The 11019-nt window shown below is 56.7% G+C and overlaps 1 protein-coding gene across 1 annotated transcript in view; it reads left to right on the forward strand.

Moving 5' to 3' along the window:
• Window positions 1-9845, forward strand: part of FBLN1 (fibulin 1) — a 67769-nt gene extending 57924 nt beyond the window's left edge. The window contains exon 16 of the mRNA XM_077758015.1: window positions 9038-9845. Within this exon, the coding sequence (XP_077614141.1) occupies window positions 9038-9177 (140 nt within the window). The 3' untranslated portion in view covers window positions 9178-9845. The remainder of the gene's footprint in view (window positions 1-9037) is intronic.
• Window positions 9846-11019: the final 1174 nt, after the last annotated feature.

Genomic DNA, 11019 nt, shown 5'->3' on the forward strand with positions numbered 1-11019 from the left:
CCCCCCCCGGCAGGCATCCTAATTCCTCGGGGCTTTGACGGCCTCCGAAGGAGAAGGTGATGCAGTCTTACCCTCTGGCAAGCGGAGGGCAGGACTCGTCTCTCTCTGGGACCCCCAGGTCTTTAATTCGAAGTCATGTCCACAAGGCTTGTGCACACCCTGCCTTTCCATGGCCTTTGCTCATCTTGGGGGCGGGGGGCGCAAGGGGTTTGGCGTGGCCAGAGCGCAGAGTGCTGAGAGGTCAGGCTGGCCAGGGCGTGGGGGGCCTGGTCACGGTGTGTGCCGCACCCCCGTGGGTGACATGTGATGTGTGCCCAAGCCACATGCGAGCCCAGCTCAGACTTGCGATCCAGAAGGGTGGCTGTGGCCGCAGCCGGGGCGTGTTCTGGGGGCGAGGGGGAAGGTGTCGGAAGGTCAGGCCTGGCCTGAGACAGGGTGGGGTCGGGGCCAGAGCAAACAGGAGGGTCCGGAAACTCTGGCGGATGGAATTCGTCCGCCTCCGTAGTGATTGAGCGTGAGGGATGGAAGCTGGGGGCTGCTGAAGTCCCGTCTCTGAGCTCTCTAGAGGCTGGAGAAGGGCAGTGGATTTGGGGGAAGGGGGCATCTGGGGAGATCCGGGCGGCTAGTGAGCTTGGGTCTGGGGCCGAGGGGCCCCAGCAGGTGGGAGGGGCAGAAAAGGACCGCTCATCCTCCGGTCAGGACACAGTCTTGGCCAGCTCGGTGGAAGTCGGTACAATAGATGGCCAGTCCCTTCCAGAAAAGCGCCAGGCCTTCTCTCCCTCTGGCGGGCCACGCAGCTCAGCGGAAGGGGCGGTGACCCGGGGCTGGCTCGCCCACGCCCAGACCTGACTCACTTCACTGCGCTGAGCCCATTTCCTCCTCCAGGACCGATGAGGCTGACACGGGACGACAACAGGAATTGTTGCTGGGAATTGGGCTTCGCAGGCACAAAGCGCTGCAGAAACATCAGCCTCCGCATCCGGGGCGAAGGCAGGTTTGGTGCAGAGCGCATTTCTTTCCAGATCTCTCCTGCAGGGAGAGCCGCCTTAGCTCACGGGAGGCCGGTGGGGGGAGCATATTTACAACGATCGAGAAATATGGACAGTGAGTTCTGCTGAGACATGTTGGGGACCATTTGGTATTTAAAAACTTTTTAATGTTTATTTATTTATGAGAGAGAGTGTGAGCAGGGGAGGGGCTGGGAGAGAGGAAGACACGGAATCCTAAACAGGCTCCAGGCTCCGAGGTGTCAGCACAGAGCCTCACGCAGGGCTCGAACCCAGAAACCGTGAGATCCTGACCTGAGCTGAAGTTGGACGCTTAACCGACTGAGCCCCCAGGCGCCCCGCCATTTGGTATTTTAAATATGGAGCCCAGACACCTGTCCGCCTTCCTCGCAGGCACGTGCCTGGGTGTTTCTGGGGCTAGAAGTCAGGGGCCCGGGAGCTCCGTTCCTCCCCTGCGGACTACTGACGCGACTGCTTCGTGGTTTGGTCCTTTCTGCCAGGTTTGCCCTATGTGTGTGACTCAGCCAGGGAAAGTGCATTCTGGAAGTTTCCTCCACGTTGCAAGGCACTGTAGGAGGGAGAAGACGCAGTGGGGTGGGAAGGGCTGGGCTCTGGGGTCAGTCCCAGCTGGTTGGCATCCAGACCCATGAGCCGTGTGACCCGGGGCATCTGGGCTCTCAGAGCCCACCCTGCTCTCCCGGGCAAGGGAGGTGATGGTGTGCTCCCGACAGCACTGTGGTGAGGACCCAAAGAGCACATGGGATCCACCCGTTTCCCTCCCCCTTCGCCTGCTCTGTTCCCTCTCCCAGCCCGTCGTGCTCTAGTTTTGTTTTGTTTTCATAAGTCACCTCTGCACCCACCGTGGGACTCGAACTCACAACCCTGACATCAAGAGTCACACACTCCACCGACTGAGCCAGCCGGGCGCCCCCTGTGGTTTTCCGTTTTGTACGTACCAGCAGCCCATCTTCGTTTTCTCGGGTTTTCCTCTTTGCCTGTGGTCTGTGCTATTAATCTCCGTCTGCAGGGATTATTTCTACTGAGAAACCTCGCTGAGACACCGTGATGATTTGCGCCTTCCCGGTTGCCGTCGTGTTTGTGTTTGGTGGGAACTCCTGGGTCGTGGCCCCGGCACCTCGTCCTCACGGCTGGCACCCCGCCTTCCTCCCTGCTCCTGGCGCTGCGTGGTAGCCGCCGAGGCCGGACGGTGAGGCCTGGCTCTCGTTTGTCCCCTTTCCCCGTGAAGGCGGTCGACGCCAGTAGACTCGATGACCTCCGGCTACTGTGCATTCTCCCTCCGCACTCTCTGGGTGATCATTTTCAACCCTATAGATTGTGCTTAATGCTTAGGTGCTCAGTTCATTCATTCATTCATTCATTCATTCATTCATTCATTCAAGTGTTGGTTGAGTGCCACCTATGGTCAGGTACAAAGTGGGACGAAGGACCTGCTATGTCCCGCAAACCAGAGATTAAAAGAGTGGCCGAGAGAGACATGCCACGGGCCCCCAGGCTCACACTGCAGTGGGGAGACTGATGGTCACCAAGGAAGCAAACGACTATCACCGGGTTTCAAGTGGTGACAGCTTCTCACTCTTTGCTACGTCAACATGGGACCCTTACCTCTGTCTTTCCTAACTCGGATCTTTTGTACACGGTTAATTTCCACTGACATGAGAGAATCACGGAAGTCTCTTGATTCATCACCTTGCTTGTTAAAGTCCTCTTTGACGTGCTGTTCACACCACTGTGCTCGGTCACTTAGAATCACGGGACTTCTGGGGTGAAGGCCGGACTGCGGGAACGATGGTGACTGGCATGAGGTCGCGCTGCTGGTCCGTGAGGATCCAGCATGAGAACCCCAGGCTGTTGATGGCAGGTCTCTTCACAGACCAGCGTCTCCCGTCAGGGACACCGGACTCGTGCAGACAGCCCCGCAGCTGGTTTTCATCCTTCCCATGACTGATGGGGCAATCGAGTGCCACCCAAGCAGCAGAGGCTGAGGGACGGTGGCTGCAGGGGCCAGGAATGCAGACCACAGACCCCGCGAGGTGACGAAGGTGCCCCATCGGACCCGTGTGCCTCACGTCTTCGGGCTCCGGGATCCCAGTACGTCAGCTGCAATTTACAAAGAAGAGACGAGACATGAAGGTGAAGCGCCCGAGGGGTCCTACATTTTTCAAAGGGGAAAAAAAAGGCTTAATTATATCTTTAAGAGGCACAGACGCGCCGAGGAATACCAGCAGCGTCTGGGACCCGAAGCAGAAATGCCAAGGATGAGCATTTGGAAGATTAACACAGCTGAACTCGGCACCGTGGCCTTTGTTTGTTTTCTTCCTGGGGCTCCGGAAAGCTGGGGAGGCGAGCGCCCCGGCGGGTCAGGCGGACACGCCAGCCAAGACGGAAACGCTCCTCTCCCTTTGGCCTGCATTTTCCTGCAGAGGAGCACGTGCTACTGTCCCCGAGAGCCGCCCGTGACCCCTCTTCCCCTCAGGACAGGTTTTGTCGTCCTTCCCAGGTTGTGGGGGCCTCAGGACTGATGTCGCATCTTCCTCTGTCTTTGTCCCGCTCAGTCATGGTGACGGAGCTCCTGCTGCGTCCTGCCCCAGGCCCTGTGCTGGGGACAGCGGGGCAGATGAACAAGGTGCCCCTGAAAGGGGAGCCGACCGTGTAGCCCACTTGCAATGGGCCGATGTGGCGTTACAGCCGAGGGAGAGGAGAGCAGGTACCGGGTGCCCCAGGGCCAGGGAGGCTCCATGCAACAGGACGTTAGCAGCCCCGCCGGTCCCCAGGGACCAATATCGTGTCTGCAGAATCACGTCGACGGCTGGAACCGGCCCCGGTGGAGGCTTTCCAACCCCGGCAGTGCCACGGATGCACAGCACGTGTCTCTAGTGCCCCCCCTGGCTTCCCTGCGGTAGGAGGCTGGTGGTGGTCCCGAATGCACACCGCTCTAGGACCGGCAGCGCAGAGGAAGCCAGGAGACTGCAGACCCGGGTTCCTGGTTCTGCGGGACTGACGAGGTGGGAGGTCCCGGGAACAGCCTTGACCACCTCACCTGCCTGTCTCTCTCCAGGATTGACACTGGCCTGAACCGTCGTACTTTTGGGGTTTGCACATGTCCTTCGTGCTTCCTAGGCTTCTAATTATTCTTCAGAATCCGATTTAAATGTCTGTGGAATCTTCCTTAAACCTTCCCTGGGCAGAATGTCCTCTATTGGATGGATGAGGGGATGGTTAGATGGGTAGATGGATGGATGGGTGGGTGGGTGGAAGATGGATGGATGGNGAAGGGTGGGTGGGTGGATGGAGCATGGGTGGATGGATACATGAATGGATGGATGGATGATGGATGGATGGATGGATGGATGAGTGGGTGGATGGATGGGTGGATGGATGGATGGATGGGTGGGTGGATGGATGGATGGATGGGTTGGTGGGTAGATGGATGGATGGATGGGTGGATGGATGGGTGGATGGATGGATGGATGGAGGAAGGGTGGATTGGTGGATGGATACATGATGGATGGATGGATGGATGGATGAATGGATGGGTGGATGGATGGTTGGATGGGTGGATACATGGATGGGTGGGTGGATGGGTGGATGGATGGATGGATGGATGGGTGGATGGATGGATGGATGGGTGGATGGATGGATGGATGGGTGGATGGATGGATGGATGGGTGGGTGGGTGGATGGATGGGTGGATGGATGGAGGAAGGGTGGATGGGTGGATGGATACGTGAATGGATGGATGGATGGATAGATGGATGGATGGATGAATGGATGGGTGGATGGATGGTTGGATGGATGGATGGATGGATGGATGGATGGGTGGATGGGTGGATACATTGATGGATGGGTGGATGGGTGGATGAATGAATGGATGGATGGAGGAAAGCTGTGAAGAAAAAAGCAATAGCAGGAAAAGCCTGGGTTTGGTCAAAGGGGGGACTAGGAGGTAGAACTCAAGGCCGAACTACCCTGGGAATAGAGGGAACATGTCCACCGGAACCAGAGCAGGGGGAGTAGAGCTAGTCCACAGAATGGGTGTGGCCTGGGTTGGCAGGGATTGTGGGTAGAGGTGGAGGCTCAGTGTTGACTCCAGGTCACAGGGAAGGGAGCGAGGAGCTCCTTCTGGTTGGGGGGTGGGCGGAAAGGCAAGGTGCACATTCCTGAGCCCCTCCCCCCATGTGCACTTGGGATTTCTTGTTTCACACTTGCAGCACGAATATTGGCTCCGCCGTAATCACGTTCCTTGTTCAATGTGAAGACCCTGCGAAAAGCCCAGCTCTGGACGTGACCTGCATCGGAAGTCAGGCCCCCTCCTCCCTGGCCCTTCCCAGCGTCCCTTTTCCTCAGGCAGCCCCTGGCTTCCTTCCCTGCTGCTGTTGTCTCTGTGGGCAGCTGTGGCCCGAGCCACGGGCAAGGCGCTGCATCACAGAAATCAACCTCCAACACCACCCGTGACGGACTTAGACGTAGACGATCTCCACACGTTTCGGGCTTTCCTTTCAGTGCGTTTTAAAACCAGCCCGATAAGAATACCCAACGCTTGCTCTCTTTTGCCCTCATGCAAGAGTTCAGCTGTACTTTGAAAATCAGATCACATTTAAATTGGAAATGGGATGCGTTTTGCCACCCGGGACTCATTTCTGAGGGAGGAAGAGGGGGGTGTGCTCGTGCTCGTTTTGTTCCTGATTTTGAAGGTTGCTATTTTTATTTTTATTTCTCTATTTTGAGAGAGACAGACAGCGCGAGTGTTGGAGGGGCTGAGAGAGAGGGAGACAGAGAATCCCAAGCAGGCCCCGCACTGTCAAGCGTGGAGCCCGATGCGGAACCGTGAGATCATGACCTGATCAAACCAAGAGTCTGACACTTGACTGACTGAGTCACCCAGACAGCCCTGAAGGTGACTATTTTTTTTTAGTACTTTATATAATTATTTTAGGTATTTTATTTTATTTATTAAATATTATTATTATTTTAATTTTTAATTTGTTATTATTTTATTTTAATTTTTATTATTTGAAGGTTGCTATTTTTAATCCCTGTTTCACAGAAGAGAAAATTAAGACCCAGGAAGGTTAACAAACTCTTCTGGGGCCATAACTACTGCTCTCTGTCCCCCTGCTGAGCCACAGGGACAGGGACAGCCTGTCATTTCCTCTCCAGACTTACTGAGCCCAGTGCTTGGCACACACAGGCACGCCCAGAAACTTCTGTGGGTCTGAACTGTTAGTGCTATTCACATGTGTGTGCATCATAATTTCATAATATTTATATTTTGCNTATATTTTATATATCTTACATAATATTCATAAAACACATCTATATAAAATAAAAATATAGATATCTATAAAAGTTTATATAAATGTAAAATATATAACTATATACATTTATACACAATATTTGTATGTTAGATTTTAATTTATTTTCAATAAGTACATTTACATATTTCATATTATGTAGTTATATATTTGCCATTATAAAATAATATAGGGGCACCTGGGGGACTCAGTCAGTTAAGGGTCCAACTTCGGCTCAGGTCATGATCTCACGGTTCGTGGGTTCGAGCCCCGTGTCGGGCTCTGTGCTGACAGCTCGGAGCCTGGAGCTGCTTCAGATTCTGTGTCTCCCTCTCTCTCTGCCCCTCCCCCATTCACGCTCCGTCTCTCTCTCTCTCTCAAAAATAAACATTAAAAAAAATCTTAAATAGTTCTCAGCCTCCCCCAGCCTCTCACCTCTTCCTTGAAGATCTGGAAACTCTGAGCACTGGAAGCGTAGCCTTAACCTCAGCCTCGAGGGTGGGTGAAGTCAGCAGGTACCCCAGGCCACCGAGGCTGGTGGGCACCCCTGTGGGGCTCAGCAGGGGAGAGAAGGTGACAGTGGTGCACGCACAGCCGGACTCCCCGTGGGGGCAGGGCCCAGGGGATCAGCTTGACTCAGCACCTGTGAGCCTGGGGAGGGGCAGCGGGAGCGCTGGGTCATTAGGAAGGAGCCGCTGGCCGAGGGTGGTGACAAGCCCACGTCCTTAGCAGCGAGCTGAAGATGTTTGTGGGCGTCCACTGAGGACGCAGCCACGGTGTCAGCGCCGGGCAGGGGCCGAGAACGGGTGCTGACAGCCTGCAGAGCATCTCTTCATCAGAGCTAAAGCCCTTGTTTACTTAGAAGAGCCTGGAATTCCACCCGGGCTGCTGGGCATTTCACTTTTGAAACATAAGCCCGGAGAGTGAAGGGGGGGATGGCGCGCCCAGATTCTCCTTCTGAGCATGAACTTGGTGCTCCTGACTGGGAGCCAGCGCTGGTGCGGGAGGCCCTCTCCAGCGCCTGGCGCCGGCAAAGGCGGGCATCAGGGGCCTCGCCGCACTGCCCCATGCGTGCTTCCTAAGTCGGTGGCAGGGATGTTTCTAGAAACCAGCCTGGAATCAGCAGTCGATGCAGCAGACAGTGGCGATTTCTCAGTCTGTGGTTGTGGAAGCTCAGGCTCCAAGCTTGCTCTTTGCAAGCATCCGTGCGGCTAGTCCCCGGGTCAAGGGACTGGATAGGGCTAGTCCACGCTCCCCACCCCGGCCTTCACTGACGTCACCTCTGTAGCTGCACATCAGCCGCGGGAGTTGTCCCAGAGGACTTCCAGGGAGCCGCCCGCCTGTATCATAGGATCTTGGACAGGTCCTGGTATCAGAGCAGGTGGGATGGAGGAAGGACCCTGGAGGCCAATCGCTCCCAAATGACAACAGCTGTTGGCGACTGAGACTCAACGGGCCTGCAGACTTCACTTACGTTGCTTCCTCTGCAGGGAGGAATGCCTTCTCCAAGAGGCCCTCCCTGACTGCCCCAGACTTTGCCTCCTCCATTCTCCCCTGCTGGACTTCTCTCAGCACTGCACTTACTTAGATCCTCCACTGGCTCTGAAGCCGGAATTCTATTATGTTCTCTGTCTCACTGAGAACAGCCCCTGGTGCCGACGGGGGAAGGCATGAACGCGTGGGGAGGTGAGGAGGGGAGCCCTCGGTCTGGTGGGGAGGTCGCCCTGCGCACCTCGGGCAGATGCTGTGCTGGGTCGCCTGGAGCACGTGCTGCAGAAGCACGGGGTCACGTGGTACCCTTTGCTCCCCGGGCACCCGAGGCCCAGAGAGGGCTGCAGTGTCTCCACAGCCCGTTGAGGATAGCGCCCAGCCTGGCCTCACCTGTCTCATCCCGGAGTGCGGGAGACTTCGCTCCGGGCCTTTGGCTGTCCCATGGGGGAAGGACGCGCCCGCAGGGCCTGGAGACGGGCTGGCCGGGCACCGCGCCAGGGAGAGCCCCGGAGTCCGCTCTTGCCACCCAGTCCTGCTCCCTGCAGACTGCAGGGCCTGGAGTTGGCCAAGTCGAGCGGGGGCTGAGCCCCAGGGGACGAGGCCTCCAGCCATGGCCTTCGTGTGGCCCCTCCCCCGGTCCGGGAAGGGCCCGCTGCCACCCAGCAGCCTTGTACAGCCAGGCTTCCCTGGCACTGTTACCCGCCTCCTGTCCTCAGGCTCCTGGCCCTGGCCAGGCTCCGCTGTTCAGGCTGCACCTGCGCTGAGGCTCTGTGGCCGGGGCTGCGTCTTCTCACCTGTCCGCCTGAGCTCAGGTGTCACCCTCCACAGAGGCATGGACAGCAAGGGGTCCAAAAGTGTTCCCCGTGGGGACAGCAAAGCCTGGATAAAGGGTTTCCAGGACCCCACTGTGATCTTCGATATCGCAGGGAAGGGGATCACATCTCCCCTGCTTCTTCCCAAGGGTCAGAACTGGGCATGGTGGGTAGGAAGAGTAGGGAACAAGTGCATACTGGGCATCCACTACACACCAGGCCCAGAATCTTCTAGGCTCCTAGAAATCCTCTGTCAGGAAAGTGGCTGCAGTGAGCTCGCTGTCTTTCGTCCCTGGATGCGGCAGCGGAGCCCAGGAATGACCACTGCGAGGCAGATGCTCTGCAGCGGGGACTCCAGCCTCTGGCTCCAAGTGGGACCTGCCGAGGTCTAAGACGCCTTCCCTTCTCTCCCCAGGTGTCGTGCGCCAAGTGCGGCCCATCGTGGGCCCGTTTCATGCTGTTCTGAAGCTGGAGATGAACTACGTGGTCGGGGGGGTGGTGTCCCACCGAAACGTCGTCAACGTGCACATCTTCGTCTCCGAGTACTGGTTCTGAAGGCCTGTCCTGGTGCAGCCACGCCTGCACCTCCAGGCCAAGTCATTGCTACAGCAACCATGCCTGCCCCGTTGACATCTCTTAAACTTAGTATTTGTTTGTAGCGTTAGGCCTACATGTATTGAGCTGCGCCCAGATGAATGAGTTCATCTGATGTGTTTCGGTATTTAAATGAGTCCAATTACTCGACTGTTGGTTGAAAACTTTGCTTATTGTTATTATTTTTGTAATGCAGAGGTTAACGTTTGCTTCTCTCTCTGCCTGAGGGCTGAGCGTTGCAAAGGACCAAGGAAAGAAAGACTTTTTCAGGGGGCAGCCAGTCCAGATGCCAAGGGAAAACCAGCTCTTGCACCGATTGTGTGAAATGTGACATTTGGTACTTTTTTTTGAGGGGAGGACCAGTTGGATGGCGTATGGCCAATGACACGGCTTCGGGAGAGCAGCAGGTGTGCCCCGTTCTGCGCAGAAGCTGCATACACACGATGCCCCGGGGAGCCCTCTGAGGTGCCCCGCGGTCCTGTTGAAACGGAAATGGTAAAGCCAGAGCCTCTTAGGTTTGTGCGTGAACCCTGTGTGTTCACCAAGGGAATGGCTGGACTTTCTCTGCACCCTGCATCCGTCCTTTCTTATCAGAGGTGGGAAAATAAACAGTTTTGTGAGCCTCCTGATGGCCTGTGACTGACAGTCTTTCAAGAAGGGGAATCTTCGCTAGCAAAGCGCCTGGGAATGTCCCCTCAGGCCTTCTCAGAGGCCCCTCTCTGCCCCCTGGGGAGGTTCGGCAGCAGGGCCCACATGTATTGGAAGAGCTTCCCACCCTTGTCGTTTCTGATGCCATGCCCACCCCTGAGGAGTGTGGCCCAAGCCCACCCCGTGCCCCACGACCAGTCCTGGTAGGGAAGACATGGAGCCCTAGCATCTGCACTTGCCATGCGTCACTCACTGTTCCCAGAACCCAGCGAGGCAGGTGCGATCCTGTGCAATTTCCAGATGAGTAAACAGGGCTCAATTGCCCAAGTCACACAGCTTTTTGGGCAGAAGGGATTCAAATTCAGTTTATCAGATGCCAGACTCTGCAAAGCCCTGGTCAGAAGACTCATGGACACACTGGGTGTGTCCCGCTACTGTCAGCATTGACCACAGAGCCTATGCTCCGAGGCTCACTAGGGCCCGCAGGGATGCGGCGGCGGGGCCCCTCGCTTCCACGCACACCTCTCCTGCAGACCCTGCCCGGGTTTATCCCATCTTCTTAGGCACGGATGCCACTTGTGGCTCAGAGCCTCTTTCCTCCCGTGTCCCTGCTCATCTCGCAGCCTGGACCCCAGCACTGGTGAGATTTCAGCCCCATGTGGGACTTCGCCTTCTCTGGGATTTCAACGTGGCCCCAGTTCTGCAGAATGTGGCCTCCAGCCCCCTTTGGGAAGTCCCCGCATTTCTGAGGTCGCTCATTTGGGGGCACTGGTCCGTGAAAGCCAGGCGTGGGCTCTGGCCATCTTGAGGTGGTGGGAAGGGAGAGAAGCGGTGCAGGACTGGACGATCCAGGGAGCCATCTGAGCAGCTCTGGAGGCCAGTGAATTGGGGTCTTGGCAGAGAAGGGGGAACCTGGGGTCTGGACACAGGAAGGGAAGCCTCAGGGTGAGGGGCAGGAAATAAGGCCACCTGGGCTTCTGTTTTCCTGCCTGGAGTTTGGGGCAGGAGGTGAGTCTGCAGGAGACAGGCCGCTCTGGGCCCAGGCCCTTGGAGAGGGAGGTTTCTCCTGCTCCCTGAGGCCTGGAGTGGGGGTGAGGGGGTATCTCAGGGCCAAATGGGAAGACAGAAGCAAGGACCCCTGGAAGAGGGTCCTTC

This window comes from Crocuta crocuta, unplaced genomic scaffold (genome assembly GCF_008692635.1).
Source record: "Crocuta crocuta isolate KB4526 unplaced genomic scaffold, BGI_CrCroc_1.0 scaffold143, whole genome shotgun sequence".
Classification (NCBI taxonomy): domain Eukaryota; kingdom Metazoa; phylum Chordata; class Mammalia; order Carnivora; family Hyaenidae; genus Crocuta; species Crocuta crocuta.